The sequence below is a fragment of the Mustela nigripes genome, chromosome 17 (genome assembly GCF_022355385.1).
Source record: "Mustela nigripes isolate SB6536 chromosome 17, MUSNIG.SB6536, whole genome shotgun sequence".
NCBI lineage: Eukaryota > Metazoa > Chordata > Mammalia > Carnivora > Mustelidae > Mustela > Mustela nigripes.
In genome coordinates this window covers 2,580,398-2,603,856 of record NC_081573.1, presented here as the reverse complement: position 1 = coordinate 2,603,856, position 23,459 = coordinate 2,580,398, and the positions used below count along the sequence as shown (strand labels likewise).

Genomic DNA, 23,459 nt, shown 5'->3' with positions numbered 1-23,459 from the left:
TTCTCCTGAGAGAATTCTATGGCCACATCCCTGAATGTGAGCTGTCCCTGCAGTAAATACCACAGTCACCAAGTGGCCACCGGCAGAGTTCATAATGTACCTAAGATGAAAGAGGCAGTTAATGTCACCTGCTTGTACCCCTTGAATTTGTCCCAAATTTTCCTTAAGCTGTTTTTTTCCAGCCTAGTTTTAAATTCAGGCAAAAAACCCCAGGGACATAGTTTCCCATAATGGCAACAAAAACTACTACACAAGCAGTGAATACTGCCCTGACTAAATGCTCCAGTACCCAGACCACCCAGACCAGTCTGTGCTTAACTCCCAACTCACATCTGTGCAGACACACCAGGCACGGACCAACAGAGTAACCTACAGTTACCTTTACCTCTTTAACATAGTAAATTCTCCCCCAAGGGGAAGCACAAAGCTCATTTACATGACATATAAAGTATGTGTAGAATGGTTTCCTTCAGTCTGATGCATGACCTTTTGGCCACCTCTGTGTAAGATGACAAGGCTACCCTTTCTAAATAATCATCGTAAGCCTAAATCAAAGGAACTCATTCTCTCTTGCTCCAGGAGTCGTGACTTTGGAAATTATTCCCTGTGATCTCCTTATTTGCTATAAATAAATATTCCTTTGTGAGACAACTCCACCATGTAGTTTCTGTCTGTGACTCACCAAGGAGCAAACTCGCTTTAGTTCAGCTACAAATAGGGTGATCCAGATGGGACAGGTGTCTTTGCCAGGTTCTGGCCTCTGGTTCCCTGGCTTCCAAGAGATGAAGCAGTGGGCACCACAAGCTCACCCTGGCTAACCTGTTTAAGTTACAGGACTGGGAGCAGATTCCCTGGGGGAGGAAAGGAGCACTCACTCTGCAGGGCTGTGACTGCCAGCCTGGTGCTCTGACGTCCCCTGAAATGCAGCATCCACTCTGACTACTCTAGCTCAGAAGGACTTCTGCTGGGATAAGTTACACAGGTTTGTGGCACAGCATTTTTTTTTTTTAAAAGACTTTATTTATTTATTAGAGAGTGGGAGAGATAGATCACGTATCACGAGCAGGGGGGATGGGTAGAAGGAGAAGCAGATTCCTCGATCAGCAGGGAGCCGGACTCCATCCCAGAACCCTGGGATCAAGACCTGAGCTGATAGCAACCGCTTAACCAACAAAGTCACCCAGGCACCCTGTGGCACAGCTTTTTTTTATTTTGTTTTCTTAAGATTTTACTTATTTATAACAGAGATACAGTGAGAGGGGGAACACAAGCAGCAGGGATGGAAGAGGGAGAAGCAGGCTTCCTGCTGAGCAGGGAGCCTGACGTGGGGCTCCATCCCAGAACACTGGGATCATGACCTGGGCCAAAGGCAGATGCTTAATGACTGAGCCCCCCAGGTGCCCCTGTGGCACAGCTTTTTTTTTTTTTTAAAGATTTATTTATTTATTTATTTGACAGAGAGATCACAAGTAGACAGAGAGGCAGGCAGTGAGAGAAGCAGGCTCCCCGCTGAGCAGAGAGCCCGACATGGGACTCGATCCCAGGACCCCGAGATCATGACCTGAGCTGAAGGCAGCGGCTTAACCCACTGGGCCACCCAGGCGCCCTGTGGCACAGCTTTGAGAGGTAAACTAGAGTTGCTTCACAGAGTCTGAACAAGCCAGCATAATATTAGGTCAGAGTATTCTGGGGGAACTAATTACTCATTCAGCATGAGTCTAGACATCCCTGATGACAGAAGATCACAGGACCCAGCCTTTCACAGGCTTTGGATGATCTAACCTAGCAAAATGGGAGTGACCTAACAGAGACTAGTATAAGGTCTGTGAGACTGAAACCTCCATCCCACCTGCCTGGCTGGTCTGACTGTTGTTCCCAGTTTAAATGTCCCCCCGGGGGCGCCTGGGTGGCTCAGTGGGTTGAGCCTCTGCCTTCGGCTTAGGTCATGATCTCAGGGTACTGGATCGAGTCCCGCATCGGGCTCTCTGCTCAGCAGGGAGCCTGCTTCCCCCTTCTCTCTCTCTGCCTGCCTCTCTACCTACTTGTGATCTCTGTCTGTCAAATAAATAAATAAGATCTTTAAAAAAAAAATAAAATAAATAAATGTCCCCCCTGGCTGCTTGGTCCTTGAGCACTTCCTCCTTCCCTTATAAATCTGAAAAAAAAAAGAGGCAGCAACTCCCTGGATTACTGGAAGCATGCCCTTGGAACAGGTAAGAGTTGTATTTAGGTGGCTAAAAGACAAATGCTTTAAAAAAAAAAAAAAAAAAGGCATTTAAAATCCACAAAAATATGAAGTAACCCAAATTTTTTTCACATCCATGTATCTGGGATTATCTTTGTAAATTAAAGTCTAAGCTTGTTGGTTTAACTAAAATAGACCTGTCTTTGGCCAGTGCCAGGGAAGAACTGGTGAACAGACTTTACTGTAATGCCAACGGCCCCTGGTGTTTGTAGATACATTCAGGGGGTTGGGGGGGCGGGGGGCGACACTAAGGCCTTTCCCTGAGAAACAGAAAGAACGAAGTAACAAGAGCTTTAGTAAAGGTGAGCAAATCCCTCAATTTCAGTTGACAATGTCAATCCAGAATGACAATGGACCAGCCTTTATATCCAAAACCATTTCTGAGTTATCAAGTGGAGGTTATACTCTGCCTGGAGCCTCAGTCTTCTCGGAAGACAGAATGGGCAAGCAGAACCCTAAAACAGACTCTGGTGAAGTTGTGCCAGGAAACAGGAACACTGGTTGAAGTTAACACCAATAGGTCTTACCAGAGGGAGAGCTACCCCAAAGGGCAAACTAAAATCTTGGCCCATTTGGGATGACGAATGGGAGGGCTTTCCAAAATGCTCTCCTTCTCATCTCCAGACCCAAAGGCTTCTCAGGCCATTAAGCATATAAATAATCTGACAGGTGAAGGATGCACGCAACAGGTAAGGAAATTATTCCTCCCTCTATCCACTGAAACTAAGCTTCACCCAAATGAAACTGGGGACCGATGTACCTCCAAATTGGGAAAAATGGGTCACCCCCAGATCAGCTCTATTCAGATAAGGCCCCACCCAGTACTACTAAGCACATGCTCTTCCTTCAAATTAGAGGCCGTCCAACGGAATCCACCCCAGCAGAGTGAAACAGGCCTCTACACAAAGGCCCAGGGGAGACGCTACTAGCACCAGTTAACAACATTCCTGTGAGCCGTTAACTGACCTGAGCCTCAGAAGGTCAGGAGAGCCTCAGTACGTAAGGGCTCTCAAATTAAACCACAATAATCTCTATCTGTAGGACACTGGTTCTGCTGTTCTTGTTTCTTCAGCCTTACTGTTTGCTGCCAGGCCCCTTTAACAGATTAAATCACTCTCTCTGTGACTGCTGAGAAATAAATACCACAATTTACTATTAATACATGGCAAGATAGATGTCCCAGACCCTTCTGATTTGGTCTGATTTCACAAGGAACACCTTTTTTTTAAAGATTTTATTCATTTATTTATGAGTGAGCGAGCAAAACAAGGGTGAGGGAGGAGGAACAGAATCTGAGCAGACTGCACTGAGCGCACAGAGCTTGATCTCTGCCCAGAAAACAGTGGATTTGTACAAATTATAAGCTGTATGTAGCATCCATGTCCTGTGATATCTAGTGTATTTTATCTGTTTGGGTTTTTTTTTTTTTTAAAGACTTATTTATTTTAGAAAGAGAAAGAGAGGAAGAGTGAGTATGAGCAGGGGGAGGGGCACTGGGAAAGAATCTCGAGCAGACTCCCCAGGGAGCGTGGGAGCCAGCCTCTGGACTTGGTCCCACAACCCTGAGATCATGACCTAAACCAAAATCGAGAGCCAGGAACTTAACCAACTAAGCCACCCAGGCGCCCCACAATGAACACCTTCTTAATTTTATTTATCACTATGATCCTAGAGATGCTAAAAGCTATACACACAGTGGGCCGTCCCTGAGGGATAAATTCCCCTAGTAAATGTCAGTATGATTATAAAAAAGAAACTAACCAAACTGCTCTTACTGCTATTTGGACCCTGCATGCTTAACTGCTTGGTGACTTGTGTCAAAACACACAAAGGCTATAAAATTACGAATGGTAGATATGAGCAGCTTGGGGTTAAACCTGGGGACCCACAAGCATATCTAAAATTCGCTGAGGAAAAATTCTGCACCACAGTCAGTCCTTATGATATGCCCACGTCTAGCAGGAAAGTAGCTCCGGAAGATGGACCTTTTCCTTGAGCCCCTCAAGAATGAAGAGAGTAAAACCAGAGGAGTGATGTGTTCCAGCTACACCCGAAGACTGGAGCATTACTGCCCACCTGCCTGTACCCAGCGAGCTGTGTCCCCCATTTTCCTTAAGCTCTTCTTCCCACTTATCTTTCAACTCAAGCAAAAGATTTGATGGGCACAGCTCCCCATAATGGAAACTTCCTTAAGCAAAAAGGACTGCTCTGACAAAGGCTCCAGTGGCCCAGACCAGTGTGAGCTTAACCTCCAAATCACACCTGCACATGGACCATGGGGTGACCGACAGTTACGTTTACCTCATGCTACTACTAAACCTCCGCTCATTTATGTAACACCCAAGCTATGTACACACCAGTTTTCTTAAGGCATGTTCATGACCTAATGCCCACCTCCGCAAGAACTGCAAGGCTCCTCTTTCTAAATATTCATCCTAACCCTAAGTAAAAGGAACCCACTCACCCTTGCTTAGGGAGTCAAGGCTTCGGAAATTATATCCAATGAACTCCTTGTTTGCTGCAAATAAAATTTCCTTTGTGTCACACCTTTACCTGGTGCGCTTCTATGACTCACCAAGGTGTGAACTCATGTTCATTCGCTTACATTAAAAAGAACTGGTTCTTGCTTAGGTGTGTTTCCTGCTATATCCGTAAGATAATTTTTTTAAAGATCTTATTTATTCATTTAAGACACACACACACACAAACACACACACAAAGACAACACAAGCAGGGGGAGAAGCAGAGGGTGAGGGAGGAACAGAGTCCCTGCTGAGCTGGGAGCCTGCAGTGGGGCTCTATCCCAGGACCTGGAGATCATGACCTGAGCCCAAGGCAGATGTTTAACCATCTGGGCCACCAAGCTGCCCCCATAAGATAACTTTTAATACACTAATGTTCTCACATGCATTCTCTAGCTCTGAGGTAAAGAGGATGGCATATGAACCCCAAACCATTATAAATACTATGTGTTTACCCAAGATTGCTTGTCAAATGAACGCATCGACACAGGCATATACATTACCGAGAACTGCATTTATATCATATAATCTATATAACGATTTAAGTCATGTCCATTTCTTACGTGGAAAGTACTGGTGGATTGCAAATGTACTTATCAGATTCTAGTGTGAGTTGGAATTTCACAACACTGCACTGTAAATATTGTGAAAATGCAGACTGTTCCAGACTTCTGGAGTAGGATCGGAGCCTGCATTTCTAACAGAAGATAGTAGCTTATGGGCCAAGGGATACCTTTAAAATAAATAAATAAATAAATAAATAACAGAGGTAGAACTCAGGATTTTTGGAGGACTTAGAACTGAAGGCATTTTATAACAATTACAGGTTCTACTGTATTAGCAAGAACAGCACAACAATACTTTTTTGAGCATTTACTGGTTACTAAATAGCATTCTAATGATTTTTCATAAATTAATGCACAAGTAATAATCTAATAGAACACATTCTTCTTCTTTTTATGAGAATATTTTGACAAACATCCAGTACATGGAAGGGATTAGCTTTTAATCCAGGTTGTCTGATCTAGAGTTGATCTAAAAGGACAGAACAGTATACAGAGACAAGCCTGTAGCAATCTGAAAAGAGTGATGGAAACCAGAAGGTATCGCCACAAAATCGATGTACCTTTTTTATATTTTATGCACACCTCCACACATGTAAAAAGCAATTATATACACACTAAAAGTGACAGAATATAAAACTGTCATGGTAACTGAAGAAACATTTTCAATGACCTAAAACTTATAAATATCCCTGTGCAGATGATGCCGCTCTGTCTTTTAATCACACTATAAAGACAAACACACAGAAAGCTATAAAGAAAACAGCTTTACATTCTATATGTATATTAACTAGAATTTAAATAAACATTTGGGGAAAAAAAGAAAACCTCTAACCTTTCGGGGTCTAGTATTTCACTGAAAATCTTCTTTCAGTAATCATTTACACTATGTTAGGTTTTAAAATTTTAAGATACTTGAACATGTTAATTATGTGATTCTGGTTTTCCTTTTCTGAAATACAGAGAGAGTTATGTCTGCAACACGGGTGTGGAGTAAAACAGAAACCTGCAGGACAAGAGCCTGAATTATTTACAAACACCACTCCCAGAAGCCAGCATCTCCAGTGCAACAAAGGAGGGAGCCTTCGTTTTCCAATGGAAACTACAAGCAAAGAGAAACTCAGAGGAGGGGGGCTTCCGGTTTGAATGCGATGGCTCCTGTACAGCTTTCAGTAAAGCCATCCAGCCCTTACGGATGACTAAGACATATTTACATTACACAGGAGGTTTCTGGCAGCGGGCAGCAAGCCAAGTGGAAGAAGTTAGCATCAGCTGCAGTGAAGCAAATTGGTATCAGTGCCCGCAGCGCAGAGAAGGACATACCATAACCGCCCCCAAAAGGAAATCAGAAAAGTAAATCAGAATTACCAATCTAATTATGAGAAAACAGTGGGTTTATACAAATTACAAGCCACATGTAGCGCCCACGTCCTGCAATGTCCAGAGTAATTTTTTTTTTTTTTTTAGTTTTTTTTTTTTTAAAGATTTGAGAGAGAAAGCCCGAGCTGGGAGGGGCAGAGGGCAAGAATCTCAAGCAGACTCCCCGCTGAGCGTGGGCGACTGGCGCTGGGCTCAGTCCCACGACCCTGAACTGAGATCACTACCTGAGCCGAAATCAAACGCCGGTCACTGAACCGACTGAGCCACCCAGGCGCCCTTCTGGTGTATTCTACACAGAGCATCCTTCTGTCCCACTCCAAATAGCAGGGCTGTTTGTCTTCCGGAACCTGGGAGTTACCGGGGACACGGTGCATCCTGCTGACTTGCGCTTTTTCTTAACCCTGGTGGGCCCGCAGCTGCTCAGGGATCCGGCGGAGACCTAACCTGAAATGACACCCCAGGACGCGACCACGTCCACGACAGCAGTCTTCACACGAACCGTCCCGCAGGGAATATTTCTGAGCGGGGCACGACACGATTCGCACTGACCATTGTTCCCGTGCTACTGGGAGCCAGGTCACGGGAGGGAGGGAACACGGGCGAGCATCCTAAAGAGCTGTATGTCCGCGTCCTCTAAAAAAAGGGTTTTAGGTATTTTATCGGGGAGAGGGGGGGGGGAGAGAGAGTGCGCGCACGCGCTCGGGGGCAGGGGAGCAGTGGGGGTGAGGAGGCAGAGAGAGGGGGAAAGCGGACACCCCCGGGAGCCTCACGCCACCCCGAGGTCGCACAAGAGTCCGAGGCCTTATGGACTGAGCCACCGGTGCCCCTCGGGATTTTTTTTTTTTTTAAGATTTTATGTATTTATTTGACAGAGAGAGATCACAAGTAGGCAGAGAGGCAGGCGGCGGGGGGGAGGGGGGGAAGCAGGCTCCCCGCTGAGCAGAGAGCCCGATATGGGGCTCGATCCCAGGACCCTGAGATCATGACCTGAGCTGAAGGCAGAGGCTTTAACCCACGGAGCCACCCAGGTGCCCCCCGCCTCAGAATCCTTTATAAAAAGGTGTCACGAAAACCGCCGCACACTCCTGGAGGACAGGAACGGCGTCCTAGTGGGACCCGCACCCGCAGCTTCTCCCTGCGGGGACTTTCGGGGACACAGGTGACAGGGAACGCCACGCTTACCTGAGCCTCAGCCATCGCGCCGTCCTTCCCCTCGGGCTCTGGAGGTCCTTCTCCGAGGAGCGTCGAGGCGCAGCCCCAGCTGCGTCGGGGGACGTGCCCTCAGAGCCGCCGCGGAGCCGCTTCCCCGCGCCGCCACTCGCCTGCCGGCGGGACTGCGAAATGCAGGAAAGGCCGCACTTCCTGGTCCTTTGTGTGGGAGCCTCGCGGAAACAATGAGCGGCTCTGCGAAGACCCGCCCGGAGCGGCTCTGTCCGCGCCCGCCTCAGAGCCGGCGGGCAGCCCCGTCCTCCCGGGACACCTGCGCAAGGGCGCGGCGGGCACCGCGGCCGCCCGGCAGCCGAGTCACAAGCCCGTCCGGGCCGCGGGCCCCCAGAAGCCAGAGCAAACCAGCCGGGCCCAAGATGGCGGGTGCCATGACCGGAAGCGCCTGACCAAATAAGGAAGAAAAGGCGCGGAAACCCCGCTTTCCACCGGTTCCCACCCCGAGTCCTGACTAGTCCTCCCCCTGGTCCACAGCTGTCACTCACACGGGGAAACCCGAATCCCTGGACTCCCCGCGCGCTCCCTGGGGATCTCCTGCTCCCCCATCTTGAGAGTGTACTTGGTGTGGGTCAACTTTCCTGTTTGTGTCCCTCATTTGCTGGGCCCTGCATGGCCCCGAATTCTTTCTTGTGACAAGAGGACACTTGAGCAACATATTTGGGATGGCCTGGATCCGGGCCCCAGGGTCTCCTCCCATCCCCACCCCGTCCACCCAGCAACACTTCCAGGGGGCCTCCCTCCCTACAGACGCCCACGCGTTCTACAGCATAGGAACTGTGTGCTGCAGGGACCCTGTTACCTTGACCCAGCGCCTGCACTCGGCCATAAAATAATGGGAAGCCCTCTTGCTTACTCCTGGCCTCACTTGGGATCCCCTGGAGCCCGTAATTAACACAACTCTGTTGTTTTCACCCAAACCAACGGACAGAATCTGAATGGGAGGGCCGCAGATACCGACCATTTTTGCAACTACCCACCTGATCCCGGTGGAAAGCCTTTGGGGAGTGACCAGACACCTTCATCTGCCGTATCTTTAAAATAACCAATCTAAGATCATCCTTTTAGGCGCGCCTGGTGGCTCAGTCGTTGAGCGTCTGCCTTCGGACTGGGTCATGATCCCAGGTCATGGGATCTAGCCCCTACCTGACTTCCTGCTGGATGAGGAGCCTGCTTCTCCCTCTCCCACTGCCCCTGCTTATGTTCCCTCTCTTGCTGTGTTTCTCTCTGTCCAATAAATAAATGAAATCTTAAAGAAATAAAGTAAATTGATCCTTTTTCCAAAAAAGACATGTTTTGGGGTGACAAAATGCTCCTCTTGATGTGGAAGAAAAAGAAAGAAGAATGTTAAATATCCTTACTTCCTACAGTCCATTGACAAGTCCTTAAAACAGGTAGAGTGAAGCTCAGCGGCCTTGATGTTAATACTTTGCTAAGAGCAAAAGGCAATCTTAGCTTAACATTATCCCAAACATCCCCCACCCCCACCCTAGGATACTATAAGTCTGCTTTAGCATATAAAATTTTTTTTGGAAATTTCTGTTATATCTACCCCCAAGATACATGTTGGCAATCATCCTCCAAGCATATGGCCCACTGATATGCATCTGAAGGGTCTCATGACTAAAGTCTTATTAGATAGTAATAAATGACTTTACTTATCCCCTCAAGATCCTTGAAATCTCTCTTCCAAAATTCCTTAGAGACTTATATTATCCCTAACCTCTTCCCCACTTGAAAGTATGTAATCTGGGGACGCCTGGATGGCTCAGTTGGTTGAGCGGCTGCCTTCAGCTCAGGTCATGAACTCAGCGTCCTAGGATCGAGTCCGGCATCGGGCTCCTTACTCGGCAGGGAGCCTGCTTCTCCCTCTGCCTCTAGCCTGCCACTCTGTCTGCCTGTGCTTGCGCTCTGTATCTCTCTCTGTCTCTCTCTCTAACAAATAAATAAAAATCTTTAAAAAAAAAAAAAAAAAAAAAGAAAGAAAGTATGTAATCTGCCTCTCCTCATGACCCCAGTTCACCTCTTTCTGCCCAGGGGCCTGTCTCATTAATAAAAATAGCAATAAAACCACCTTTTTTCCACCAAAGATGACTCAATTCTTTCTTGGCTGTGGGCTCTGAACCCTAACATGTTTTCTATATCACCCTTTAGTAGGTAAATGTTTACTCTCATGAGTAACCACCAGTTTTCCAAAGTGAATGCACTTTTAACACTCCTATCAGCAATATATGAGAATTCTAACTGCTCAACATTTCCACTAAAATTTGATGTTATCCTTTTTGTCTCTATGTTAGCCATTCTAGATGAGAGTAACTAGTTTCTCACTATAAAATATGAAGTGATCTTACTATAGTTGTCCTATTGACTGGGATGAATGTGTAGAAGAGGAAAACTCTTTCCTTCTAGATTCTTTGGCTGGTGTAATAATTAAACTGACATTAGACAGACTATTCACAGGAGAAAAACAAATTTAATTTCTTCATTATAAGAACCTCAAAAATATTATAGACTCAAAGACAAGCAAATGATGTTCATATGCCATTCTGATCTAAGGAGAAGGGGGTAGAATTTAGAATTTAGAATTTCAAAAAGGGGGAAGTATAGTCACAGGAAAAAGGAAAGAGCAAATAAATGTTGGCCAATGTTTTCCACAACAGGCAGATGAATCTTTCTCAAAAAAAAAAAAAAAAAAAAATTAACTCTAGTATTAGCTCTCTTCCAGATTAAGGTCCCCTATCTAATTTCTTTTGGCAGTTAAATGAGAGGCAAAATACCATTTCCTGAGTCTGCTGGGTCATAATTGCCTTCAACTCAAAACAACCCACATGCAAAGTGATTTATTTTGACATCACATATTCTCTCCCAAATGAGTGAAGAAAAGTGGCTCAGTGGGTTAAGCATTTGACTCTTGATCACAGTGATATGAGTTTAAGCCCTGCACTGGACTCCATGCTGGGCATGTAGACTACTTAAAAAAAAAGAAAAGAAAAGGGGCATCTGGGTGGCTCAGTGAGGTTAAGCCTCTGCCTTTAGCTCAGGTCATGATCTCAGGGTTCTGGGATGGAGCTCTACATCGGGCTCCCTCCTTGGCAGGGAACCTGCTTCCCCTTCTCTGCCTACTTGTGATCTCTCTCTGTCAAATAAATAAATAAAAGCTAAAAAAAAAGAAAAGAAAAAAAGTAATGTGTGTGTGTGTGTGTGTGTGTGTGTGTGTGTGTATCTATTTCAGCCTTAAAAGTGAAGGAAATATTTCCATTTGCAGCAGGATGTTCTCAGAGGACATTTTGCCAAGCTAAATAAGCCACACACAAGAATAAATCAATTCTGTATATAATCACATATAACCCACATATATGTGGAATCCATAAAAAATCAAAATCATAAATGAGAAGATTAACATGTTTGTCGTCAGGGGCAGAAGTTGAGGGAAATGCTGAGATACTAGTTAAACGGTAAAAAGATTCACTTAGGGAAGATAAATAATTACTGAAGTTCTGTCAACTAACCTTCTTGCTCAACCGTAGACCCCAGGCGTTAAAACCAGAAATAGACAAGAAGACTGCTTGATTCATGCTGTGAAACCCATCCTCCTCACTTTTTATCACACTTTTTTAGGCGTTGATGAAGATGTTTGACCAGAACATTCCAATCGCCAGACCAGAAAAACCCTAAGAGCAACAGAGTGCCTGTAAGACCTCATCCCCTTCTCTGGCCCTTCCCTGCTCCTGGTGGTGCACTGAACGAGTACCAATCTCCCTGCCTGCTCTCTAGCACGTGCCCTCCACCCCGAACCTCTCCCTAGAAAACATTAGGTGTCCATCCCATTGGTAGGGAGATTGGTTATTAAGGCTTGAGTCTATGTACTCTCCCCAAAATAAATTTCTCCCCTTTGCTGTTCCAATCCCTTGTCTCTTGAGTTCTTGGCATCTTTTGTGATGAGTTTATAGGAGTTTTCAGCAACATTGTGGGCAAATGCAGCCAGGAACTATCCTTTCATCTTTGCCCAGTCCCCTAGGGATTCACTCCCTTGGCCAGAGCCCTTGACCAAGGCAGTGCACCAGGGTTTACCTGTTCATTTCTTGAGTTAGGAGTGAAGCTAAACAGTAGTGTATTGTATACTTAAGATTTGCTAGATCTTTTTAAACATTGACTAAATGTACTGAATACTTAAGATTTGCTAGGAGAGAGCATCTTAAGTGTTCTCAGCGCACACGCAAATCGCAAATCTTAGCTATGTGAGGGGAGGTATATGTTCATTAGCTTGACTGTGGTAGTGATTTCACAGTGCATATTTGCATTTACTTTTTAACACTTGAGCCCCCTAGGTGGCTCAGTCAGTTAAGCGTCTGCCTTCAGCTCAGGTCTTGATCCCAGAATCCTGGGAACCAGTCCCACGTCCCTCTGGGCTTCCTGCTCAGCAGGGAGTCTGCTTCTCCCTCTCTTCTAGCTCCTCCACCCACCTCACATTCTCTTGCAAGCTCTCTCTGTGTCAAATAAATAACACAATCTTAAAAAAAAAAGGAAAAAAAAGGAGCAAATACAGGATGTTCAGAAGTAGGAAACAGGGTGCCAAATGGGTTGGCTCTTAAAGCACAGAATCTAGTAAGACAGGATTTGGGAAACAAAACACAAAGTTCTTTGCTCAGCCAACATATATCAGCTTTTGGGGTTCAACAAAACGTGATTACCTGCCATGGAGATGTTTTAACCAAACCAAGGTGAGTTCACTCCTTGGTGAGTTTCAGGTAGAGCCCAGGTTACACCTCGTGGAGTTGTCAAACAAAGGAAAGTTCCTTTAGAGCGAATAAAAAGATCACAGGGAGTAACTTCCAAAGCCATGACTCTCTGAGCAGGGGTGAGCGGGTTCCTTTTATTTAGGGTTAGGATGAATATTCAGGATGAGGAGTTCTGTCATCCCAGGTAGGGGCAGGCATCAGGTTGCAAAGGGGCAAGGCTTGTGCTCCTCCTGGGACCAAGCCATTAACTTTATAAGGAAACAGGGGTAACTCTCAGCCCAGACGAAGGGTTGATGAGCGAGTTCTCAGAGCCTGTGCAAGCTGAATGGGGCTTTGGGCTCCATATCTCAGGACAGGAATGCAGGGCCTTGCTTACTTCTCAGACAGCACTGGAAATTTGTGCCACTGATTTATTGTCTCTGATACAGTTAAGACAGACTGTTCATTTTCTCATTCCCTTTGTTCCCTTAAATTCATGAACTAGGGATGCCTGGGTGGCTCACCTGGTTAAGCAACTGCTTTCGGCTAAGGTTATAATCCTGGAGTCCCAGGATCAAGTCCCAAACAGGGATCCCTGCTCAGCAGAGTCTGCTTCTCCCGCTGACTTCTCTCCTCTCATGCTCTCATTCATTCTCTCTCTTTCAAATAGATAAATAAAATTTAAAAACAGCAACAAGAACAACAACTCGTGAACTAGTAAAGTTTTTGAGTTGTTCTGTAATTCTGACATATTCTAGGAAGTTCTGCAGGAAGTGTGCTAGGACAAGCAGAGCCCCATAAGGCATAGATCACAGAAGATGGCTGAGGACTTACAAGAACTCCTCTTTCTTTTGCTGGGAACCCCTCACACTCTCTGCTTACAATGTGGGAGGAGCGACAAACCAAAATTCTCGTCTCCACTAATCTGTTCAGTCCCGGGAGAGATGAGGGTGGGACCAGGCCTGGACAGAGCTTCAGAAGAGCAGGGATCTGGGGAGTTGGCTGTGGAGGGAGAGTACTCTAGGATTCTTATCTCCCTGCCTACTGCATATTGCCAGTTCTGTCTTCCTAAGTTTGTGTATGGGACAAGGACAGGCTGCCCTAAAATGTGCCACTTCGGGATACTGTTTTAAATTGAAAGTTATTTATGAAACAGCCAATGCTAAAAGAACACTCTGGGGCACCTGGGGGGCTCAGTGGGTTAAGCATCTGCCTTCCGCTCATGTCATGATCTCAGGGTCCTGGGACTGAATCCCACATCAGGCTCCCTGCTCGGTGGGGAGTCTGCTTCCTTCTGCCCCTCCTCCCACACGTTCTCTCAATTTCTCTCTTCTCTCAAATAAAAAAAAAATCTTAAAAAAAAAAAAAAAAAAGAATACTCTGACGCCCATCAGTCTCCATAATGCAAGAAATCAATCTCTGTGTGAACAGTACCCTCCCTGTACCAAAAGACCAAGACATTCTTATCCCCAGACGTAGAAAATCTTGAGCTGAGAAGTCTGTGTGAACAGACCTTGTTACTTTTTGCTAATTTATAACTCCAGCCCAAATTCTCTTAAGAATTCCTTAATTGGAATGCCTGGGTGGCTCAGTGGGTGAAGCCCCTGCCTTCGGCTCAGGTCATGATCTCAGGGTCCTGGGATTGAGCCCCGAATCGGGCTTCCTGCTCAGAGGGGAGCCTGCTTCTCCCTCTGCCTGCTGCTCCCCTTGCTTGTGTTCCCTCTCTCTCTCTCTCTCTTTGACAAGTAAATGAATAAAATCTTAAACAAAGAAACAAAAAAAGAATTCCTTACTAATTGAAGGCCCAAACATAAGTTTTCTTTATCCTGTCAATTCCTCACAAACTTACCGTCTTTTTTTTTTTTTTTTTAAGTATAAAAACTGTCTGTTCTGACTAGTTCCTTGGGTCTCAGTTTCATTACTGGGCTTTCATGTGCACATGATTGAACTTAGTTTCCTCCTGTAACCAGTCTCAGTCATTTAAAAAAAAAATTTTTTTAATTTATTTTATTTGACAGACAGAGATCACAAGTAGGCAGAGAGGCAGGCAGAGAGAGAGGGGAGGAAGCAGGCTCCCTGCTGAACAAAGAGCCAGATGCAGGGCTCGATCCCAAGACCCTGGGATCATGACCTGAGCCAAAGGCAGAGGCTTTAACCCACTGAGCCACCCAGGTGCCTCCAATTCTCAGACCAGCTAGCATAATCACGAGTGGTCAAGGAACATCGCTCTTCCCCACAGTCATTTTTACTATAAAATCATAAATAATTACAGAGCTAATGGCTCTTCATGCCCACCTCCAAAGAATGAGCAATTTATTTGCACACCTGATGAAACTGTTGTGCATCTCCGTAAAGCACAGTTTAAGTTAGAGGGTCTTTTTGAAACCATTTGTTACAGTGCAAAAGGTGATGACCATTGTGTCAGGTGTGTGAAACAGTGCAGGTAACAACAGTCACTCCTGACGGTCACACAGTCACATGTCCCTGTGGCAGTAAATATATATATATATATATATATATATATATATATATATGATTTTATTTATTTATTTGAGAGAGAGAGACAGAGAAAGCACAGGCAGTGGGGAGGGGCTGAGAGTGAAGCAGGCTTCCTGCTGAGCAGAGAGCCTGATCTGGGACTTGATCCGGGGACCCTGGGATCATGACCTGAGGCAGGGAAACTGAAGGGCTCCGTAAAAATCTACTTTTTGCTTCTTTTCCTGCTTCTATTTTTCCGAGACCTGCACCCCCACTTTATAAGTCCCATAGAACGAATAAGCTATGTCCTCCTCATACGGGACAAGGAACTAATGATTTCTTCAACAGATAAAACCTAAGGAGTGGCCCAGTGAGAATAACCACAGGAAGTCATCACGTACATATTCGAGACCACGGAAACTAGACATCTGGACACCAATCATGACTTATGGGGGACACCTGGGCCCTTATCCTTGTCCTAGAGAGTTCCTGGATTTATGTCCAAACCACCATGATTCTCAATAAAATCCCTAGTCCCCAAGCAAAAATGAGACTCTCTCTCCTCTCCTTTCTGAGTCTCCCAGACCGAGAGCACCTGCACCCTCTCTCTCTACCTTCAATAAACTCTGCTCTCACCTCCTGTTGGCTCACATCTGATTTCTATCCAGTGTGTAGCCAGAGAGAGGCCCTCTCAGCTGGTCCTGCGGGACCCCCTCTGGGTCCTTGGATTAGCCTACCTGCATCCTCTTGGTGACTAAGAAGAGACATTCAGAGGACAGCAATTAGACCACCAAATGGAGTCTGTGCAGCATTTTGACTTTTGGGAGCTGCTGAGCTCTTCGTCTGGGAGACAGGGTTGTTTTACCAGTGATGTAATTTCTGTCTGTGCTTTTCTGTGTAACTGGTCTGTTCTCCACGGAAGAAGGAAAACTGGAAGAACAGGCCTGGGAACCTGTTCTTACTTCCCACTCTCTTTGTGGCTCTGGCTCCCTATAGTGTCTGCTTCCCCTGGGAATTCCCCAAGCCCACCCATCAGCCCTGGAGGCAGGCCCCAAGGTTTACTCATCTGTCTCCCTGCCCAGAACTGGGACAGTCCTGGAGCTTGCTCCCCACTCCCTTTGTGCTAGTTAACTGGTTGTGCTGCTTCACTTTCACTGTAATAACTGCAAACTTTCTTTATCCCGACTTCTGGACAATTTCAATACTGTTAGTTGGGAGAATCCCTCAGCTCTGAAGAAAAGGGACCCTTGTTCCTTCCTACCTAAAACCATGTTCTTAGGTGTTTTTAGGTGACTAAGAACTAAGGGAAAGTGTCTGAGGTTATTCCATGATGCCAGCGGTCTCCTAAGGAAATCCCCCCATGATAACGGATTTCTGGATCACCAGCGGTTGGCATATAAGGATAGACCATTCAGGGCTCCAAGTCCCCATGGCAGTCCTAAACTGCTGCTGGAAGGAACTGAGATTTTATTTATTTACTTGACAGAGAGAGAGCGAGAGCACAAGCAGGGTTTTGACAGGCAGAGGGAGAAGCAGTCTCCCCACTGAGCAAAGAGCCTGATGCAGGACTCAATCTCAGGACCTTGAGATCACGACCTGAGCCCAAGGCAGATGCTTAACCGACTGAGCAATCCATGAGTCCCTAAATAAATAAAATCTTAAAAAAAAAAAAAGAAAAGAAAAGAAAAAGAAACAGTCTTATTTTGGGACAAAACTATTTTCTTCTCCCTCAATGAATATGTATTTTTATTCCTCATAATTTTTCTTACCAAATCTCAGCTCTTAACTTTCCTTGCCTCCAGAGTTATTTCCTTTATTATTTCCAGTAGTCTTAATGACATTTATTAGAGTTCTTAATACTTGGAAACCTTAATTTCTAGTATAAACTAAGTAGGAAGTAATTGTGAAATGTCTGTGAAACCAGAATTCTTTAGATTGCCAATTTATGAATATAATTCAAAAATTTTAGAAACATATATAAGTATATTCATAGTACGATCTTTTAATAAAGCAAAAAATATGTTTATTAACAGACCCAAATTTACCTTTAGTTTCTTTATAATAAGATAAAAGTAGATAAACCGTGGTCGGTACTTAATGTTTTAATATTTTCTCTCATTCTGAAATGATCTGGACTACCCACGAACTGAAGTTTATTCATCATTTAACAGCAAAACTTGAAAATTTTAGGTTACCAAAGATTTAGAAGCTATTAAAAGTTTACTACAGGGACGCCGGGGTGGCTTAGTGGGTTAAGGCCTCTGCCTCTGGCTCAGGTCATGATCCCAGGGTCCTGGAATGGAGCCCCGCATCAGGCTCTCTACTCGGCAGGAAGCCTGTTTCTTCCTCTCTCTCTTGCCTGCTTCTCTGCCTACTTGTGATCTCCGTCTGTCAAATAAATAAATAAAATCTTTTAAAAAAAAGTTTACCTACAACCCTTTTTATTTTACTTACATCTGTTTAATTTTTTTAAAAAGATTTTATTTATTTATTTGACAGACAGAGATCACAAGTAGGCAGAGAGGTAGGCAGAGAGAGAGGAGAAAGCAGGCTCCCCACTGAGCAGAGAGCCCAATGTGGGGCTTGATCCCAGGACCCTGGGATCACGACCTGAGCCAAAGGCAGAGGCCTTAACCCACTGAGCCACCCAGGCGCCCCTCTATTTAGTTTTTTTTAAGTAAGCTTTACACCCAACATGGGCCTTGAACTCTCAACCCCAAGATCAAGAGTTGCGTGCTCCACTGACTGACTAAGCCATCTGGGTGCCCCTACCTCTATTTAATTTACTTGGTGTTAAAAATTATGTTTAGACTCTCCACTAAAACTTTGAGGCATTAGACATAGTCTAACATTATTCTAATTTTTTAAAATAAATTCTGTGACAGGAATACCATGAACTTATTTGACTTTCAGTAAACACAAATAGAAAAAAAAACACACAAATAGAATAAAAAACTTATATTTAGCGTTGATAACTCTAAAGACATGTTTAATTTATTTATGTATTTTTTTAAAAAGATTTTATTTATTTATTTGACAGAGAGAGAAATCACAAGTAGGCAGAGAGGCAGACAGAGAGAGGAGGGAAAGCAGGCTCCCTGCTGAGCAGAGAGCTCGACGTGAGGCGCAATCCCAACTTAACATGAGGCGCAAGTTAAAAATATCCTGCCAACTAGGCCCTTTGTTGGGAAACAAGATTTCCTGTCTCCTCAAAGTCCTTCTAGCTGGACTAAGACTGACATGGACACGAGATAGGTTAATATCCCCAATATCGTGACTTTAGTTGAAACCAAGGGTCAAATGTTCAACTGACGGGCCACCCAGGTGTCCCAAGTGGACAGGTTTTAATAGGTTCAGGAAAGGATGTAGCAGAGGGAGCTTCAGAGGAAAAGGTAGGTAGAGCAACAGGATAGAATGGGAGTGAAGATGAGAAAGGGAGAGAACAGAGGAAGATGGCACGGGAACTGGGGCCTGAGCACATGGTGGCTGTGCAGTGTCTGTTGGTTGACATAGAATATGTAGGAAGGGAAGAAGAGGCCCTAGAAGCCCTTTTTCGTGTTTGTAATCACTTGCCTTAGTGACTTGAAAAATTATATGTTGGAATAAGGCAATATGATGTTCTTGATAGAGTTTGGAACCTTCAAAATACCAATTAAAATAATAATCCCATTCAGTTTTTGTCAATGTTAGAACCAAGTATGTCTAACTATAACTTGGAAATGTCAAAGAATCCACTTATGGCCATTGAAGTTCTAAAGCTCTTATTAAGTCAGTCCATTTATATACAAAAGCCCATGAGGAGGGAAAGTATTTTTTATACATAAGGAAAGCATCTCTTCCTTCTGTTGGAATAGAGGAGTAGTATACTGGAGCAAGAGCGAATCCAAAAACGACCAAGTCCAGGAATGCCTGGGTGGCTCAGTTAAGCATCTGCTTCCTGCTTGGTTATGATCTCAGGGTCCTGAGATGGAGCCCTGCATCTGGCTCCCAGCTCAGCAAGGAGAATGCTTCTCTCCGTCCCTCTGCCCTTCCCCTCCAATGCTTTCCCACTTGTGCTCTCTGCTCTCTCTCATGCTCTCTCTGTCTCAAATAAGTAAACAATTTTTTTTTTTTTTTTTTTTTTTTTTTTTAGGAAGGGACTGAGGTGTAAAACTGTATGACCGTCAAGGAATGGCAGTTAGGTCTGAGTTTGGGGTGGGCTGGTTGCTGTCATGAGTAGAGAACAGGCAGTATCTATTTTATTTTTAATTTTGTTTATTTATTTGACAGAGAGAGAGAGAGATCACAAGTAGGCAGAGCAGTAGGCAGAGGGAGAAGGAGAAGCAAACTCACAGCTGAGCAGGGAGCCTGACATGGGTCTTCATCTCAGGACTCTAGGATCCTGACCTGAGCCAAAGGTAGACACTAAACCAACTGAGTCACCCAGACATCCCTTAGTTAATAAAACCTGAAAAAAAAAAAAAAAAAGACCAAGTCTATCTTCTCCTCTTCTCCTATTGGGTCTGTAGTGACCACCTGTGACAGGAAAAGAGATCTCCTTCATTTTAGCAAGGTATCCCATTATTAATTTTCATAGTTGGAAAGGAAAATTTGCTTTGTTCCGGAGGCTGGCCAATGGGGAACATGGTAGATTCATGTCCAAAGACAATCTACAAAGTCACCGAGCAAGCATGAAGTGTTTAAGGGGCAGACACTCAGATGTCGTGAGCATGACATGCAGGGGAAGCAGTACTGATGTGATGTCAAGGGTGATGTCAAGGAGACTCACTGGCCTCAGGAAGGTCACTTTCTAACAGTTAGTCTTGGTCTTCTAGAAACACTGGGTTCTGTGTTTCCTCTATATCACAGGTCTGTTGAAATCTCAAAGAAGCTGAAATTAGTCAAGACTTAAAGTAGAGAGCATAGGTCAGTGAGTTAGACGTACATAGCCACTAGAGTTCTTGGAACAGTTATAGTGTGACAGTGTCTGTATTTGGAAAATAACATTGATACATTACTAATGCAGTATTTATTGATTATTTATTTATTACGTATTTATTGATTACGTCTGTAATACGTATGGTGCTGTGCTGGGACCTCAGGAACATGTAGGTGGGTTAATCCTCATAATACTTTAGGGGTTGGTACTAGATGTCCCCTATTTTCCCTGAGAATGTAGATCCTGGGCCCTGCCTTTTTGTTTCTTTTTCTTTTTTTAACATGAAGTGTATAAAAGAGGAGCTAAATGTAAGCTGGAGGAATATATATAACGAAAGGATGAACTGGAATGTATGAGGAAGTTCTCGTTGTTGACTAAGAATTAAATCGCCATGAGATAAACAGGAAAAATTCAAATAATAGCATATGTATGGAGACTCCACACAGATTGGAAACTTGCAAAGATTGGCGAAGTAAAATATATTTGTCTTTCAGGAGAAGAGAAGAAGAAGGAAAAGAAGAAGAAGGTCAAAGTCTGGCAACTCCAAGGGAAGAAATGAAAGTCACAGAAAGCAAAAAAGAGTAAATATTTGGTAAACAAATATATCCTGGGTGACTCAAAAATATAGGGTATAGACGGGGCGCCTGGGTGGCTCAGTGGGTTAAAGCCTCTGCTTTCGGCTCAGGTCATGATCCCAGGGTCCTGGGATCTGGCTCTCTGCTCAGCAGGGAGCCTGCTTCCTCCTCTCTCTCTGTCTGCCTCTCTGCCTACTTGTGATCTCTGTCTGTCAAATAAATAAATAAATCTTTAAAAAAAATATATAGGGTATAGAGTACTTTGTTCAAAGAGAACTTACTAGGTTCCTCCCTGTTTCTGAAATCTAGTTTATATCATAATAAGGTAGTTATGTATGGTGAGAGATCTCATTCCGGGGCATTCTTCATCTTCAAAATTTTAGGTAGTAGGGGGGAAGTAAAGACTTTTCCAGAGTCTGCTAATTTTGATTGCTTTTTAACTCAAAGTAATCTTTCTGCCGAACTAGTCCATCAGGGGGCAGCCTGGGCTTTGCCCATACAATCTGTAGGCTATTTTGTTGAATTTAATAAGACACATAAAGACACATACAGAAAGAAAAAAAAATACTGAGTAAAATTACATGGAATCTAAACAAACTTAAAATCATCAAAGTGAAGATTAGATGGTTTGCTTCTAGCAACTTTGAGCGAAGGACGGGTTGAGACGTTGATCAAATGATAAGATGAAGTCAGTAATGGGAACCCTCCCTAAAATGGAGTCGGGAGGTTTCAGCAGGGGGAACCTTTGAGCCTTATCATCCATAGTCAACAGCAGCTCCAACAGGAAGGGAAGGTCTTGACCTTACACAAATTTGGAGATAAAATCCACATCCGATGCCAGTACTCTACTGTTCCAGCTGGAGAAAGAGATGCTTTTCTTATTCCTCCCCTCCCAAGCAACAGCTCAACCAGGGAAAACCCACCATCTTTCAAACTACCAATTACTCCAAAAATTTCTACTCAGGTGCAGACCTCAACTTACCCCTTGTCTTCTGGAAAGAGCTTCACTCTTCTTTGTTCCCTGGCCTTGGCTATGGTTTTACCGCAGACTCTTTGTCCCTAATTGCAATTCTGTTATTCCTGAATAAACACATCTTTTGCTAGCATAACTAGTAGTTTTTAGTCATAAGGTTCAATATAACAAGGTTTACTTAGGCAGAATGAATAAATACTGGAGTTCTATACAGGACAGTGACTGTACTTAATGTAAACTTGAAACTTGCTCCATGAAAGCACCTAAAGCATGCTCACCACACACAATAATCTTAATTATGTAGGGTGAGGAATGTGTTCATTATCTTGATGGTGATCATCATTTTGTGGACAAATAACAACAGGGAAGACAAGACAGATTTCTTAACATTAGAGAACTTACTTTAGGCTCCCAGTCATTTTATGATCTATGCACCTGTCCCAACAACTTTTGGGGATAGGTTAAAATTACAGAAAAGTAGTCATCAGTAGTTACCGATTTTAAGGCAGGAAAAGAATATAAACACAAGCAGTGGCTCCTGGACCAGGAGATAGTCTAACCATATAAGAGACAATAAATTTGGGACACCTGGGTGGCTCAATTGGTTAAGCTGCTGCCTTCGGCTCAGGTCATGATCCCAGGGTTCTGGGATCGAGTCCCGCATCAGGCTCCTTGCTTGGTGGGGCGCCTGCTTCTCTCACTGCCTCTGCTTGCCACTCTGCCTGCTTGTGTGTACTCTCTCTCTCTCTGACGAATAAATAAAATCTAAAAAAAAAAAAAAAAAAAGACAATAAATTCATGGTATAATTTCTGCCACTGTTGACAAAGTAAAGACTCACTGAACACAGATTCCTCGGTGGGTTTTGTGGGACTTAAACCGCTATGAGCACCCACATAATGGACTAAAGGAGACAGAAAACTCACGATGTCCACCCTTTCTGGGCCTGTGACTTCAAGCAACTAGGACCTAGACTTTGTCAATTTAGGATGACTTTTGACTGATTTTATACTGAAATGTCCTTTGCCAGGCAGCTTGATAAATATGCACATGCCCTTAGCTTAAATTTCATCCTATTTTGTTGTTTCGGTGGCTAGGTTGGGAAATGCCCTTGGTGTTGTCTTCACCTGTTGCCAGTGAAGCCTGTCCTTTTTCTGCTTTTTGGCTTTGCAGTATCTTTTGGCTCAACATCCACCAAGAGGTGAAATCAGCTTGGTGTTACAAAGTCACAATGAATATGGATATTTAGTGTTTTACCCTTGAGCAAAAACTGGATGTTCAGGGGCGCCTGGGTGTCTCAGTGGGTTAAAGCCTCTGCCTTCAGCTCAGGTCATGATCTCAGGGTCCTGGGATCAAGCCCCACATCGGGCTCTCTGCTCAGTGGGGAGCCTGCTTCCTCCTCTCTCTCTGCCTGCCTCTCTGCCTACTTGTGATCTCTGTCAAATGAATAAAGAAAATCTTTAAAAAACAAACAAACAAACCAACCAACCCCTGGATGTTCCTAAATCAAAAACAAGGTCCTGAATGAGTATGTGTAAAAAGCACTGACTTCAATGAAAAAGAAACTTGGGTGCCTAAACATGCAGTTCTCTGCTCCCGTATATCTGCTTTTGGGTTTCAACAAAAAATGAGCTCCTATGATTGAGATTGGGAATAAGCAGCCAAACAACATTTTTATCTCCTTCAATCTGTTCAGTGGGGAGAGAACTCAGAATGGGACTGTACCTGGAAAATTTTCAGAAGAAGGTGGATCTGGGCAGGGCTGTGGAGGGGGAGGGTTCTAGGCTTATGATCTCTTTGGTATGATCGATTGCCAGTTCATCTTCCTGAGTTTGTATTGGGGGCAATGGCAGGCTGCCCTAAAATGT

At 44.3% G+C, this 23,459-nt stretch overlaps 1 protein-coding gene across 1 annotated transcript in view; it reads left to right on the top strand.

Annotated features, from left to right (window-relative positions):
* LOC132005470 (zinc finger protein 665-like) overlaps positions 1-23,459 on the top strand; it is a 612,263-nt gene that overhangs the window by 552,881 nt on the left and 35,923 nt on the right. Inside the window, 1 exon segment of the mRNA XM_059382641.1 lies at positions 709-737. Coding sequence (XP_059238624.1) covers positions 709-737 — 29 coding nt within the window.